At 43.8% G+C, this 17,161-nt stretch overlaps 1 protein-coding gene across 13 annotated transcripts in view; it reads right to left on the reverse strand.

Moving 5' to 3' along the window:
* Positions 1-17,161, reverse strand: part of KCNMA1 (potassium calcium-activated channel subfamily M alpha 1) — a 781,341-nt gene that overhangs the window by 381,481 nt on the left and 382,699 nt on the right. For all 13 annotated transcript variants that reach the window (XM_033209826.1, XM_033209813.1, XM_033209812.1 and 10 more), the window contains exon 3: positions 9,980-10,041. In XM_033209826.1, the coding sequence (XP_033065717.1) occupies positions 9,980-10,041 (62 nt within the window). The remainder of the gene's footprint in view (positions 1-9,979; positions 10,042-17,161) is intronic.

Genomic DNA, 17,161 nt, shown 5'->3' on the forward strand with positions numbered 1-17,161 from the left:
CATTCTCCTGCCTCAGCCTCCGAGTAGCTGGGACTACAGGTACCCGCCACCTCGCCCGGCTAGTTTTTTGTATTTTTTAGTAGAGACGGGTTTTCGCTGTGTTAGCCAGGATGGTCTCGATCTCCTGACCTCGTGATCCACCCGTCTCGGCCTCCCAAAGTGCTGGGATTACAGGCTTGAGCCACCACACCCGGCCCAATAATTTTTTTTTAATTAGCTGGGCATGATGGTGCCCACCTGTAGTCCCAGCTACTCTGAAAGCTGAAGCAAGAAGATTACTTGAGCCCTGGAGGCAGAGGTTGTTGTGAGCCATGATTACGCCACTGCACTCCAGTCTGGGCAAGAGTGAGACCCTGTCTCAAAAAAAAAAAAAAAAAAAGAAACAAATTAGCCATCCATGGTGGTGCATTCCTGTAATCCCAACTACTCAGGAGGCTAAGACTGAAGGATCACTTGAGCCAAAGAGGTCAAGGTTACAGTGAGCTGTGATCATGTCAGTACATTTCAGTCTAGAGGACAGAGTGAGACCATGTCTCTAAAAATAATAATAATAATAATAATAATAATAAATCCAGCCTGGGTTATATTCATTCTTACATCAATGCAGCTGCAAAATATAATATTGAATATTCTTATGGAAGAATTGGCTCAATAAGGCCAACGTGCCTAGAGCCCATGGAAATCACAGCATGGAGCTGGAGGCAAATGCTGGTCTTCAGACCAACATCCATGTTCACGCTGTGGCTTGTTTGCGAGTAACACAAGCTCATTTTACTGCCGACTCTCCTCCCCATCATACCCCTGTGATGCTCTGTATGTGGCAAGTTCGTAACAAGGCCCCTGTAAAGCACATTGCACACTGACTTCAGTTTCAAAAAGATGGAGTGGATGCCATTCAGACACTTCTGGAAATTTCCAAATAAAAATTTCTGAAAGTTTTAATCATCTACCATTGGACAATCGGTATTACTGCCACTGGATAGAGTCTGCTTCTCTGATTATTTTATGCCATCCTTGAAGCATTCTCAATCCCTAATCTCAGTGGCTGATTTTAAGGCAAGGTTTTGCTTGACTTAGCATACACCGAAAATCACAAAGCCCGAGTACAGGCCATAATGACAGTCTCCTCCTGTGGACTCCTAGAGCTGGGGGCAGACTGAGTTTTCTGTCTATTCAACTCAAAATCTCCCCTAGAGCCAAAACATGTTATAGCATCCAGCTATCTTTTCAACTCCTCAACCTTCAGCACTTACTGTGTGCAATGCTGGTATTAGTCATTGATATATTGCTTAGTGATGCCTTACTCGTTCCTGTTTTGCTATCTTATTTTTCCTGTATATATGGCTGGACTTCCTGCCCCTTTTAAAAATATGTATAATTTAAAATATATAGCATTATACATAAGTACTCAAAATTCCCCAGTACCTAGCAAAATGCCTTATACACAGTTTGTACTCAGTGGAGAGCTATTATCTGATTGGTACCTTTAAGGCCACAGGTACACAGACAGCTTTCAGTCTCATCTCTGCTACTGTGATGAGCCTGGTGGCCAATTCCCCCATGCTCTGCTTCTCCACTTAATTTCTAGGCAGGACATGATTGTTTCCTACACACACAAACACACACACACACACACACACACACACACACACACACACTCTTTCTCTCTCTCTCTTCTCCCAAATTCTATGAACAAAGACATATGCATCAAAAAGTCCCAAGGGCATTGTTGCTTTGAGAGTTCTATTTTTAAGCCACAAATGACTCATCACCAACCAGGGTCTACCCAAAACTACATGTGTCAGGCTGTCAGGTCAAAGACAAGGGGTAAAAGACAAGGAAGAGGTCACATCTCCTCCAGCCCATGAACCCCATGATAAAGATGTAAAAGCTGCCACCACTCCACACACCACACCCCACCCCTGCCACAGTTGTGTAGGCACAAGCACTGCCCTTGTGTTTGGATTAAACTGTTCTGAGCTATAACATTTCGCTCCAGCTGGCTCCTATCCTGATCTCTCAGCAGTCTCTGAATGCATGTCAACCTGTGACTATAGGGAGAGGTCCGGTGCCATGTGACAGGGAGGAGATGCAGCCCTCTTGTGGTATACACTCAGGCTTGTTGTAGAGGACAGAAATAACTAGTGGGTCTGAAAGGGAATGCATTTCTTCATTTGCCCTGAAACAATTATTCTTTTAAAAAGAATAAGGGAGGGCTAAGAAAGTGCCAGATTGTCCAAAGCATTCTTTTTAAGTTCTGGAGAATAGCGAGAAGGGAAGAAATAATTCATTCTAATTTTGGAAGGCAAAGTAGATAGGGATGTATAGACATAGATATCAGATAGTGTTTCCACAGGGGAAACAAATGAGCAATTAGACAAAATGTCCTCAAAAGTTATGCATAACAAATTCCAAACAGGCCAAAACAATGTGTTCAGCTCTTCAATGTGTTCAGCCCTGTGTTACCCTTCCACAGTGAAGCTGAACTCTTAACTTTTACCCATCCCCACCTCCATGCTGAAATAGTACAGAAAAAAAGGGAGACAGTGGGGAGGGAGAGAGAGAGATTAGTAGGAGGGTCATAAAATCAAGGAATTCAAGGCCTCTTACCAATGAGGATGAAATAAACTAATCCCATGCAGCCACCTGGCTCGATTTGATCTTTTCCACCTGGGATTATCTTTGTTCTTTCCCATGGCCCTAAAGTTTCCCCCAAGACAAGGGCCTGGAAGTCCAGAATTTGCATAAAAAGACAATATATGCTTTGCTATTCAATGAGTAGGTTATCATGTCTTTGTTCATTTTTGTATTTAGTAGAAATAACCCAGGAGATCAAGTAGAAAAGGACAGAGAAGAACTCTGTCTTCCAGCTCCAGCTCTGCCCCTGGCTGGTCGGATGACCTTGAGGAGGTCCCTCACCCTCATTCCTCAGGAAAGGATGCTGAGGCACAGGGAATGGTGGCACCAGTTGGGATCCAATGCTTCTTTCACTCTAATACTATATTCTACAGTTGTCTTTTGTGGCAGACCTGAAAGGTTCAGCTCAGTCCTCCCGCCCTTTCCTAGCATAGTCCCTGATTTGCCCAGTGAAATGTTAAAGATAAGCAGTTCCCTTAATGCTTCTAGATACCATTGCCTACGATGCCTAGGTACTACTTGTGCAATGAGAAATAAGCAAGGAAGACAAGATTTCCTCACCAATGTGGAAGGGAGAAGGAGGAGGGGCGCTAACGCTCTCAACTTTGACGTAAATAAAACCAATCTGTTTGACAACCAAAGAACAGATCCTGTCCCCCAAATCTGCCCATATGGAGACAAGGACATATATAGAAGTTGACTCTGTTCCTTGGCATACTCTCTACCTGTCTTCTCTACCAGGCTTTCACTCGATTCATGAACAAATGGCAATGTGGAAGGTTAGATGAGCTAGGAAGACTGAGTTAGAGTTACTCTCATATCAGAGCACCAAGTGTTGCTATTAAAGGCTAAATTCTGAATGGGGACAAGGACTTCCCATTGGAGTTATTTACAGCCTCTTTGCCCTGAAGGCGTCTTGTCTTCCACCATCCCTCAGTGGGCTCGGCTCCTCCACCATCTGACATTCCATTCTTTCAACAGCTGCTGGCTCTCCTGTTGTGTTCCCTTCACAGATGTGCAGTGCCGTTCTGAACATCCTGCCCTTGAACTTTCCCTACCAATCATTTTCCAAACCAAAGCCTAGCAATAAAAATGTCAGTAAGGGATGGAGAAAATTGGGGGGAGTATTTTAAAAGGGAAAAAAAACAGGGAGAGGCTTTGCACACACAGTGATTTGTGTTGACTTCTTCAACAAAGGTTAAATGCATGCCATGACTTCTCAAAAAGGGCACGAAGGCAGAGAGCTGGATCTAATTTTCCAGAACACTACCTAGAAAGGCTGTGCTCCATAAAGGAACTGGTTACAGAATAAGCTGGTGAGCTTCTTTCTCTATGTCATGGGCTGCCGACCTGGTCACGCTGCAGGATGGGGTGCACTAAAGGGGATAGTAAAAGCTGGAATGCATAGTCCTTTACAGGTTAAAATGCACTGTCATGAATGGGATGGGATCTGTGCTGGCCTCACAGCTCTTGCAGGTGCCTGTCTTGGGGCTGAGCACAGGAGAGGCAGTGGGTCTGCACCTGTGCCTAGTCAGTTGGAACAAGGCTGGAGAAGGAAGCCAGATACTTTATGTCATTTCAAAGACCTCCATCCTATGTGGCCTCTATTCTTTGGGGCCAAATTTTCCTGAAGTCCATTAGTTTGATAATACCAACTCTCTAGGCATATAAATATTGCACAACATAATGCAAAACTATAACCAATCAACTAATTCTGTAACTCTTTAAAAGAGATAAAAGAATGTATCTTGGCGGGCGCGGTGGCTCAAGCCTGTAATCCCAACACTTTGGGAGGCCGAGACGGGCGGATCACGAGGTCAGGAGATTGAGACCATCCTGGCTAACATGGTGAAACCCCGTCTCTACTAAAAAAATACAAAAAAAAAAAAAGAAAAGAAAAGAAAAAAAGAATGTATCTCATGGGGAAACAGCATTTCTCATACCTGTCTCACTATGCCAAATCACAGGGACAGACTAGGTAAGGATAGGAAGGCCAAAGAGTCTTTCTACTTGAAAAGACACCCCTAGGTGGTAGAAACTCATGAGGAACAACCAACTCTCCTTGTTCTTTGTTCATTTGATCCTATCCCATTGCAAAATGCTGCCACTCCACTGAGATAACAGAGAAGTCGGTCTCATTAAGCCATTATTAGGAAGGACTGAATCAAGGCCCAAACAGACATCAGACAGCACCTGATCCAGGGCAGTGTCTTACATGGAAGACCTGTGATAGGAGCCTCCTACATACCCACAACTGCACACTTGGTTCTCAGGGTGAGAAATGGAGAAAGGAAGAACAAAAGAGAAAACAAGATCAATGCATTGGCAGGATGAGGTGAGGCAACTTCCCTTTCTTGCAACATCTCATTAAATGCTGTTAGTTACTTCCACAATCTGGAAATTTACTTCTTGACACTTAGAAGAGCCATGTCTGCAGCTTCAGCCTCCTCATCTGTAAAGTGGGAATAGTAATACCTACCCTAAGAAGTTGTTAGGTGAATTCAATGATGTTGTATGTGCTATTTTTGGTAAAGTGCCTCACTCTGTAGCTCACAGACAGCACATAATCAGTGAACGTTAGTTCCCTCCAACGACTTGCCCTCTCTTCCCTTTTGAAAGAGAATTTCTAGGCCAAGGGATGAGAGGCCAGGCTATGTGAAGACTGGAGTGGGAGAAACTACTGGGCGACTAACCAGTTCTGCTAAAGCTCTGGGCATCCCCAATACATCAACGGTATCAGTTTTATTTTCAGAGACTATGAAAACAATCTGGTCAATTTCTATCACAATCTTAAAGATAGTTTTCCTTAACCATAAGCAATTTTACTGCCTGGAAAATACACAGCATTGTCACATTTGAAGGTGTTTCAAACTAATCAATGAAGACAAAATGAATAAGTGGGTGAGCGGATGCAAAAGTAAAATTTTAAAAGACTGGGGAGAGGCCATTTTCCAAACGTAACTCCACTGTTGCCTTGGCAATTGGGCCCTTGGGTGAGGTGCTCTACAAAATTTGTGCTGCTGTTCCCTCCTCCTTCCTAATGTCCATATCCCCAAAACGCAGTGCTGATACCAGAAGCCAAGAGCAAAGACTGGCAAAATCAGCAAGCGCCCCCATTGTGTGCCAGCCATTTTGGAGCAGATAAAGTCATTAAGGAAAAATTTCACAACGTATAACCTTTCAGCTTTACTCCACGAACAGCAGGTAGCTTCCCTTTCAGAGACAAGAGCCTGCATTGAAGTCACCAGTGAGCAGGACTTGACCTTCATTTTCAGTATACGCAGCATTAAATATTCATAATCCACGTAACCGTAGCATAAGAAGTAGCAGCGTTTAAACATGAATCAAAGGAATAAATATCTTCACACATGTGAGTCATCCTTTCCCAGAATGCCCCTGGTAAAAATGCAAATACCCAGAGCTCTGGGCCTCTGTCTCTTCCAACTTTCTTTTGAAATTCTGAAAGCAACAGAGACTGCTGCATTATGCAATCCATGAATCTCACTGTCATGCTGACACTGGTGGGTCTTTGTTTTTTTTTTCCTTATCTGTTAGATAAGAATTGCTGTTCTTGTGTCAAAGGGAGGAAATAGACAAGAACGGAAGCAACGGTGACATTAGCACCCACAGGGCGTCTGCAGGCACTCTTGACTTGGTTGTACAATTTCTAAAAAATCTTTGCTTCACAAGGATCAGAATGTGTGGGAGGACAGGGTCGGCGTAGGTGGCAGGAGACATCAGAATTAGGAGCTAAAGTGACATGTGACATAAATTGGGCAGGAGTCCTTTTAAAAAGAATGAAAAAGAAAGGGAGCTTTTTGTACACAATCCACCTTGTATGGCTAATTGGAGATCTTTGGGGAGATGGTATGTGGAGGGCTCAATGCTTGTCTGTGCTTGTTAAGGCACTAACGTGATGTCTGACCAAAGACTTGGTCCAGAGACATCTTCCTCTGCTTGGGTGTTTCTAGAGAGTCTACTGCTGGGATTATAAAGCACAATTTTAATAAGGTTTAATGTAATTATCTTTGTTTTCAATTCCAGGAGCTCTGAGGACAATCTGTCTCAGCTAGATAGTAATCACTTGAGGCTACACAAATGAGTCTTCCCTCACAATCACTCTAGGATCATTAAGACCAGACCCAAAGAAAATACCCTATGCTGGGATCTGTCTTTGCCTAATGGCCAAAAATGAAAGTTGTGCAGCTGTCCTTGGAAGTGACTTATCCATCACCTCTGGATAGTAAAAAGAGCTTTGAAAGGTTAAAAAGATCATAAACCCACCAATGATGACATTTCTCTGAGCTGTATTACTCATCTGCTAATGCACAGAAGTAAAATAACCACCTAGCCTGCTTGTCCACTTGCACAACTGGAGCTGGCCTGCCTTGAGACATAGCTGGTCCAGCAGACCACGGGAGCCTCTTTTATACATTAATCGGCATTCCTCGCACTTTTCAAAGGGCTGGGTGCAGAGAACCTGGAATCTCAAACTTGTGCTACAGGACAGTCCTCAGCATTCTGTAGGAGAGGGGCAGCTCTGGCTAAAATTGACTGAGACAAGCCATTTCACTCATGTCTGTTGGTTTAGATTCACTTGTGGGAAAGTCTATAGACCGTCCCCTAGTTTATTTATTTGAAGGGTGTAAATACTAACTACAATTCACCTGGAGAATTCTGGGTGCTTTTTTTCCGGGGTGAAGATTTAATATAACTTCCACGAGAAGTTTAAAGCTGTCTTTCCAAAATATCCAGATGGCCAGCCAAACCACGAATGTGTAAAACTGGTAACAGTTTTGAATGAAAGGCATGGATTTTAAGAATGTACATTCTATTTCTCACTTTCTTTCCATTTGCATCCTATATGTGGATAGAATTTCATTTTTTTTTCTCATTCACTAAGCTCGATTATAGTTTTTTAATAGGTTTCACTGTGTTTTATTCCTGGAAATCTACGGACTTATCATAGAGATGGTTTTAGAGATTCTACACTAATTCTCCCCCAAACTTAAACTGAGCTTGCTTGCTGTCTTTCCCAAGCAAGATGGAAAACTCTCTTGTGCTGAATCCACTGATTGGGCCCACCACCGGACAGAATCTTCAAATATGGTCTCAGAACCAAATAAAGTCATGAAAATGAAAAGTTTCTATATAAATAACCAGAAAGTCTTCTTATAAACAAAGCCTTGCTATGCCAAACCACATAGTTTAGCAACAGAGATGCTGGGATGAGGCTAGGACAGTCCTCAGGCAGAATGGGAATAGCCTTGTTTCTAACCTTATCGGCAGTTTTTGCCAGGAAAAGGTGAGGACAGGACTGAAGCTCCAACCTTGGGACAGACTATTTGCAAGTTCATAAAAGAAACCGGAATCAGAGAGGACTCCCAGTGCTGTCTTCCCCAAGGCCTAGAAGCATCATAATTAAAGCCAAAGGACATTGAGATGGTGTAGGACATTAGGGGAAGAGGGTATGCATGGGGAATTTCATTCCTCTTCATCTTCTCACATGGAAATGGAGAACACCAGGATCCACAGAACAAAAGACTGCCTCACAGTAGACTGTAAAAAAAAGACACAATCCAAATTCATCTAAAAAGCATTTTATTTCTGAGAAATACAGAGGGACAAAAGGTTAAAAAAAAAAAAAAAAACGAAAAGGGAAGGAAGGCGCTGGCTGAGGCATCTGGGCCTCTAACCCATCAACACACTCACCTCCACATGAGGGTTTTCTCTCTCTGGGGCACACAAGCTACAAGCCCAAACCTCTTTCCTGAGTCTCAGCATGGAAGTTGGCAGGGTCTACACCCCACGACACGGGAGAACACCCCTGGAGAGAGATTGGAGAAATAAGACCAGGGGCTTTAGAGGATGTTCAGTTCAATACAAATAGGGTCCAGAATCATTAAGAGTAAATATTAAAAAGGGGGCTTACCTTCAATGACATGCCAATGGGAGTCTTCCAAACTTAAACAAGCTCTTCTCTTTCTTGGCTTGGGAGAGTTGATGGAGGGAGCATGTGGAATCTTGTCTCCCGACAGCGTTTAAAGGACTTTCCATCTGAGATGGGTGAGGGCAGGCCAGCCTCGCACGTGGGGATGGGCCGAAGGCCCTCTGATAGGCTTAGACTTGGCTGATTCCCAGAGACAGGTTATTAAAGGAGATATTTTCTTTATTTTCCCTGACTGACATTTTGACCTCTGCACCCAAATGCACAAAATCCTTGGCTGGCGACCAGATGGCTCTGAGAAATTCTGAGTTTAGCTGTGCATGAAATTACCACCATCCCAAGCCACAGGAAAGGAGCACTAAGCTCAGAATTCAGGCACATCAGAGTCTGAGCCAACAGGCACACCAGGGAGGTTTCCTAGTATCAAAGTCTAGTAGCCAACCATACCAGAGATAGAGTTAAATTTCAAAACACTCACACAGTGGACAACAAGGACAACAAGCTCAAGGCCACTGTCACCAGAGTGGCCAAGTTCACGCCACAACAGAAAATGAGTTAGACTCCAGCTCGTTTCCCTGACGCTGTCAACTTCATGATTGCAATAGTATAGTTGGAACAAATTATTTCCTCAGGATTGGCACCTGCAGGAATCAGGGCAGAACTGGCTGCAATGTTGCAGTTCTAGTCTGTGCCCTCTTCATCCTTCTGCAAGGTCTTTATCGTCTGTCACCCAGGCTTACCCTGGAGCACGAGTCCATTCAGCTGGCACCCAAGGAGTCTGCATGAGTGTCCACTCTAGAAGTCCTCAAATGGCCATGGGCCTCCACCTCTGGGGGTCATAATGAACTCCTCCATCCATCTCCTTACCTTCACAAGTCAAGAAGCACCAGCGTGCAATGCTTCAGCTGAATACCCGGTTGGCAGGCGAAAGGATAGCACCATGATTTCTAAGCTGACCTCCAGTAAGATCAAAGCATTCGAAACCCAATTGAGAAAAGGATCCTACAACCATGGCAAGAATGGCTCGGACCCTCATGTATGGGAAACTGTCACCCTCCCAGAAGTTGCAAATTCTCATCAAGTCATCTTAACCACTTGACATCTTCAGTGCAAATACATCATCAAGAAACAGCTCTTTAAAAATAAGTAATACCCAGCAAGAAGACCCGACCTCAGATACCTCACCCTCCTATGCCAGCAGACTTAAAGTAGCCTTCCTTCTCAGAACTTTCTTTCCCGTTTAGAAAATCAGTACAGTGCAGCCCTAGCTTCCTCCAAAATCTTCTGCACTCAGAAGGTCTGGCAAAGGTTGGTGTTAAGGTAAATAAATAGATCAACGTAAAGGCTTATGATTGTTTATGAAACAAGGGCAAGAAAGTATATTTGAATACTCACTTTGACGAATCTATGAAGTATATTACAAGTGCACCGATGCTGAGAGCAAAGACTAAGACAACCTGCAAAAGAAGAGGAAAATGCCATCACTTAAGAGTTGGACCTCAGGATGTTTGGGTTTTTTGACATACGCAGAAGCAGCTTTGAAATATGGTGCCCATTGCTCTCAGGGACCTGCTTGGAAATCTCACCCCCATCCCCAGCCCCCCATTACTGCCTCACAGTTGGCTCCTCATATGGCAATGGGCAGCAACCTCGCTCCTTGCCAATAGGGGTCAGGGTAGCCTTTTATATCTCAGGGCACTGGGTTTTTATCTGGCCCTGTTATCTCAAAGTTCAGCTTCTCTGCAATTGAAGTTGATAAACTTCAGTAGGAAAAGAGCAGGTGAAAATTTAAGGTGACACAATATCTCATATTATATGTAGTCTAGGATCTGCAGGAACTCCAATAGAGGAACGTCAACTTTAACAGCTTCATTGAGGCATAATTTACATACCACAATCTTCACCCATCTAAAAAGTACAATTCATCAATGACTTTAGTAAATCTACTAAGTTATGCAACCATCACTGTAATCCAGTTTCAGAACATTTTCATCATCCCAGGAAGATCCCTCCTGCCTGTTAAATCAATCCCCTTTCCCATTGCCGAGCCCCAGACCACATTAATCTACTTTCTGTCTCTACACAAGAGATACCAATTTGAAGAGCACAAATTTGCTCATACAAATGTCCACGTGTGTATGTGTGTACATACATAAAGATATATTCACTGCATGTATGATCTCTATGATTATAACACTTCTGAAATACTTAGGAAAACAGTTTAGGTTCAGGAAGTCAATTAGGCCATCCATTAGGCCAGTTATGTGACAATTCTTGTCCTACTTTACACTTTTCACTCAAAATTAATCTCCATGGATGGAAGACAGTTTTGGCATCTCCATCAGTTAAGGTCCATCGAATGAATATGTAGCAGATTAGGCTGACACCGACACTTCTGTCCTCACTACACATCCTACCTTCTTTAATCTTTCACAGAGGAGACTATTAATGCAAATAAAGCATAGTGAGAAATAAAGAAGATGCTTTCAGCCAACAATTAAGCCTGAGAACAAAAAGTAAGTACCACCATTACACATAATGCCTGGCTGCTAGGTCAACTTTTCAGGTATGCTAATACTCTGAAGAGACTGCAGGTGGAAGGGCATTGGAAGTCAGTCTCCTCAGTGTCCACCTATTGACATCACTCAGGCCTTGGCTGGTGGGTAGAGAGGAATCCCAATTTATGTAAAGACTAAGTATGATCAAGCTGTGTGTGTGTGTTTGTGCCTGTGTATGAGAGACAGAATCTATCTCTCTTATACACACACACACACACACACACACACACACCTGTTTTTTGTATGTGTGCCAGAGCGGCTGACAGAAAATGAAGTCTGCATGAGATACTCATTTAAAGCATTGCAAAACTCCATGGAGCTCCTGGGGCAGAATGGTGGCTTGCACAGTCCAGAAAATGACCATTAAAAACAAATGGACACTGTAAAAGGAATATGCAGTTTCATAGCAACTGATAAAATCTCCATATAAAGGGAGGTGCTAAAACAACACACCACTGAGGTTTATTTCACTTGGCCATTTTTTAAAAAAAACTAAAACATGCTCCAATTGAATGCTGCAGTCTATCAGTAATTATCATCTGCCCAGCACTAATCCCTCTTAGCTGCCTCACCTCAGCCCCTCCCCTCACACACATTCATTCATATGTTCCTTTCAAAGGTACACACAAAAACAAGCAAACAAAAACATGAGCAAGCCTCCGATTTTTCCTCTATTATCTAAAGAAGGCAGCAAAACAAAGAGCTTATGATTAATTTTGATCTGTGCTGCTATTTCTGAGGCATAAGCAGTTAGATCCTGGCCCTGACCTCATTCTCAAAAAGCTGCAAAGAGAAGGGGTGTGGCCAGAACCCAGGAGAAGGGCCTCTTCTCCATTCATAAACAGCTGATTTAAGACTAATCCCTGTCCATTTGGCTCCCTGTGTGTGTATCTGTGAATGCTGAGCATCTGTCAGAGCTGGCTATATAGGCCTATGCCACCCAAAGCCACTGTTGCAGAAAAGGATAGGAAATAAGTCCTTGCAAATGGCCTCTACATCATTCTGTAAGGAACTTGAAATCTAAGACCCCTGCAATGGCAATGTTGTCGCAGCAGCCAGATGTCCAACATAGCTGAAACTAATTTGCTCCAGCTGCCTCCACTTGCAGTCAGTGATGGGGACGAATGCATTCCTTATTTAAGCAAACAAGCCAGTGACAGGAGAAGGGCAGGAATCTTGCTGCCCTCTGAAGATGAAAACTCAAATATCAGCATCTCTCTGATAGAGTAAGAGGGGGAAGAAATTCAGGAGGGAAATGACCTCCACAGCTCCCTGGCCCTGAAGATTCTGTTGAATGGATATGTGCTTGGGTCTACGTGTTCAGCTGGAAGGCCTCCTCTCAATGAGATACAGGATAGGCAAAATGACCCAAGATGCACCATAAAATGCTCCCTGGGGAGATGCTCTGCTTCCCAGTATTAAGGTAACTGTGCATGTAGTCTTGAAACTTGCTAAATGCCTCTTTATCGTGTCAGCCCAGATCCAGGTGCTGCAGAAAACACACCAACACTTTGGATGTGGCCATGAAAACAGAATATGCATCAGAGACTTGTCTTCTCTAGGCCTCTAGCAAAGCCACCTTAGAAGTGTCAGTTTAGTCTCTCTTTCTCTATCTCTCTAACAAATCCCCATTGTCTGAGAACTCTAAGTTTGAAAACACAAAATGATTACATTTTAGTCTACATGGTAATGGTAATATTAGAAAGTACCCCAAACAGTCATCTAAGTATTTAACATATGCTCTACATAAGGCCCAAGAATAACAGAAGATAGAAGGCCACTTGGAGTCATGAAATATACTCTTTCTTTTTTAGAGAGAGTCTCGTTCTGTTGCCCAGGCTGGAGTGCAGTGGCGCAATCTCAATTCACTGCAACCTCTGCCTCCCAGGTTCAAGCAATTATCTTGCCTCAGGCGCCTGCCACCATACCCAGCTAATTTTTTTGTATTTTTAGTAGAGAGGGGGTTTCATCATGTTGGCCAGGCTGGTCTCAAACTCCTGACCTCAAGTGAGCCACCTGCCTCGGCCTCCCCAAGTGTTGGGATTACAGGCATGAGCCACTGCACCTGGCAAAATATACTCTTTTTTATAGAGTCGTTCTTATATAGATTAATCCCATGCTATTATGCAATTAGTGATAAATCATATAGTACAGGTTTAGCCAATACAAAATGAACTATTGCCTAGATGGATCATTAGTAACTGGGTAAGGGTAGGAAAAGTAGGACTCTTATCTCAATATCTTCTCCTTTCCCAAAATGTCCTTCTTTCTACATAGTAACACTACTCTAATATCTCTTCATGAAGGAGTGAGGCCATTGGGAATCCTTTTGCGAGCTTCTATAGTTTCAGGGACAAGGAGGACAGAAGCTCAAGGGACATGGTAAAATGAGGCCAAGAAAAGCACAGTACCCCAGAAAGCAAAGCATCCCTGCCCTACAGCAGCTAAGTCATAGAATAAGAAATAACCAAGCATGTAATAAAGCATTGTCCCACAGAAGGGCTTGGGGGCAGCAGTCTGATACACAGATAATTTGAGCATTGCCTCTCAGGGTGCTTCTGCTAACTTGCTTGACAGCCTGTCCTGCTTGCTAAACATGCCATAGTCTGAGCTCAACAAATCACCTCAGCCACCTTGGACAGTATGAATTGTCACCTTCTCAGATTTACTGAAAACACCCATATGCTGTGTGGTGATATTGAGTACTTGGTGTGCCAGATTCCTAAAAACAAAAGCAATTTGATAAATGTCACTGAAACAATGGTGCTTTGAGTCATCTATTTCCAAAACTCCAAGATCAAACAAGACATGTGTTTGCACAAAAGAATGCCAGGAACACACATACGCAGTGGTTTTTTTTTTTTTTGGCAGGGTGCAGTGGCTCACGCTTGTAATTCCAGCACTTTGGGAGGCCATGGCAAGCGGATCACTTGAGGCCAGGAGTTCTAGACCAGCCTAGCCAACACAGTGAAATCCTGGCTTTACCAAAAAATACAAAAAATTAGCATTTGTGGTGGTGCTCACCTGTAGTTCCAGCTACTTGGGAAGTTGAAGCAGGAGAGAATCACCTGAACCCTGGAGGCAGAGGTTGCAGTGAGCCAAGAGTGTGCTACTGCACTCCAGCCTGGACAACAGAGTAAGACTCTGTCTCCAAAAAAAAAAAAAAAAGTGGGCCGGGCGCGGTGGCTCACACCTGTAATCCCAGCACTTTGGGAGGCCAAGGTGGGGAGATCACGAGGTCAGGAGTTTGAGACCAGCCTGGCCAACATGGTGAAACCCTGTCTCTACTAAATGTATAAAAAGTTAGCCAGGCATGGTGGCGCTTGCCTGTATTCCCAGCTACTGAGGAGCCTGAGGCAGAAGAATCTCTTGAACCTGGGAGGCAGAGGTTGCAGTTAGCTGAGATTGTGCCACTGCACTCCAGCCTGGGCGACAGAGCGAGACTCTGTCTCCAAAAAAAAAAAAAGTCTGTCCCTAACACCTGATGCAAAGAAGGAGCCTAGTGCAAAATGGGGAGGAGAGAGGGGAAGTCCACAGCCATCTTGCTAGATGAAAATCCCTGTGGGGCATGAAACGATGTCTGACAAAGTTCATGAAAGTTCATGAAAATGGAAAATAGTAAAGCCAAGCATAGACTATTCCCCGTCAGGTGATGGAGCACTTCAGGAAAAAGGCAGATTCGGTGATGTGAGTATAGTGGTGACTGAGTCAGGAAAGCCGGCTCTTAGAGACGTTTCCTGTTCTAGAACCTGGGCTGGAGTTGCTGCGATTAGGTCCATATGCTTTCAGCGGGTGTGTGAGGCATCACGGCCTTGGGAGGCAGATTCAGAGCCGAGGCTCACAAAGGTGGCTACCACCAGAATCCAGTCACCTGAGGAGTTTCCTTCCAAAGCAGAGATGCCCTCATCCCACCCGAGGACCAGCAAATCATGAGCTGGGGGAGGGGAAGTCTGGGCACCTCTTTTTAACAAGCTCCTCCAGTGAATCTGACATGTGACCGAGAATGGGAGTCACTGAATTAAAGCCATTAGGAGAAACCACTTAGCTCAAGTCAGAGATTAATTTACAAATGTCGCCTTAACAATTAGCCCATTAGAACATATGTATGAGGCCTGCAGGCTTAGAGAATCGTGCTAGGAGTACTAGAAAAAGTACAGAGAGGAGGATGAATTAATTCTCTCCTGAGCAGGTTTTACACGTTCTTCTCAGCTCACAGCAGAACAAATGACCCTAATTAATGATTCTGCATGTTTGATCAGGGTTTAGCTGCCTACTGACAGCAGAGACCCTTCTCAGAAAATGGATAATTTTCTATATATGATCCCAAAGGCATAGGACTTTTTAAATTGAAGTATATAATTTACATATAATAAAATCCACTATATTAAAGAATACACTTTGGGAGGCCAAGGCAGGAAGATTGCTTGAGCCCAGGAGTTCAAGAGCAGTCTGGGCAACATAGAGAGACCCTATCTCTACAAAAAACCTTCAAAAAAATTATCCAGGCATGGTAGCACGTGCCTATAATCCCAGCTCCTCCAGAGGGTGAGTCAGGAGGATCGCTTGAGCCTGGGAGGTTGAAGCTGCAGTTGGGCTGTGATCAAACCACTGCACTCCAACCTGGGTGACAAGGAAGACCCTGTCTCACACACACAAAAAAGAAAAAAACAGACGTGAGAACTCCCAAGGCAAAACAATCTGGAGACATTTTTCTTTTTTAGAGATAATATCATTCCAACATCTAAATTATAATGTTTTTGGCCTGGTGAATTTATTAATAACAATGCCAACAAACGTTTATTGAACATCTATGCACAAGGGCCAGAGTGAGAGACAGAGAAATGCAAAACTAAAACAGTTAAGTCGGGCCTGGCCTTTGCCCTCCTGGAGCATGGGATCTAGAAGTTTAAATTACTCAGGAGTCCCTTCTGAATGTAAGAAGTACTACACATATCAATAGTCATCTCCAGGATGTCAAGGAAGGATCAGATTAGGCAGAGAAGCAGCACCACCCTCATTGCAGACTCCCAAAGTGGAAACGGGAGAGAAAGGGAGAACTGGAAAACCAAGGAAGAAGGAAGAATTTTTGACATTCCAAGTCCACCTGGCTGTTCTAGGAAAGGATAGACACCAGTGATATGGTTTGACTGTGTCCCCACCCAAATCTCATCGTGAATTGTAGCTCTCACAATTCCCATGTGTTGTGTGAGGGACCCGGTGGGAGGTAATTGAATCACGGGGGCGGGTCTTTCCCCTGCTATTCTTGTGATAGTGAATAAGTCTCACAAGATCAGATGGTTTTATAAAGGGGTGTTTCCCTGTACAAGCTCTCTCTCTTCCCTCCCGCCATGTAAGATGTGAGTTGCTCCTCCTTGCCTTCCACCATGATTGTTAGGCCTCCCCAGCCACGTGGAACTGTGAGTTCATTAAACCTCTTTTTCTTTATAAATTACACAGTATTGGGTATGTCTTTATCAGCAGTGTGAAAACGGACTAATACAACCAGGCACACAGGATGAGTGATGTGGGGAAGGAAGAGCACAGGACACAGAAGACCTGGGTGTGAATCTCCACTCTGCCCCATAAGCAACATGCTCTTAAGCACATCACTTAATCTCTCTGGGACTCAGTTTCCCAATCTGTGAAATAAGGAGACTGAAATAGATGATTATGAGATGGGACCTTGGTAGAAACTAAAAACTTTTGGCTTGAAAAGGTAGCCCTCATTTATGCTACTGTAAACCATGTATGCGTGAGTCTGATTCAACATGCTGACAATATGCCTGTCCCTAAATCTGTATGCAAGAGGCTTGTTTCATAAGATCACAAGAGTAAACTCCATGGACACTCAGATTCATAGCTTGTGTTTCCAGAAGCACAATAAATTGCTCATGCAGAATGTCATCCCACAAAACTAACACAAGACATAGAAGGGCCATGGATCAGCTCTCTCCTGAGTCTGGGTCTTAGCTCTGCCATCACTGTAGAAAACTGAGTGGTGGTCTGACCCATCCCCTCC

This window comes from Trachypithecus francoisi, unplaced genomic scaffold (assembly GCF_009764315.1).
Source record: "Trachypithecus francoisi isolate TF-2019V2 unplaced genomic scaffold, Tfra_2.0 Lachesis_group9, whole genome shotgun sequence".
NCBI lineage: Eukaryota > Metazoa > Chordata > Mammalia > Primates > Cercopithecidae > Trachypithecus > Trachypithecus francoisi.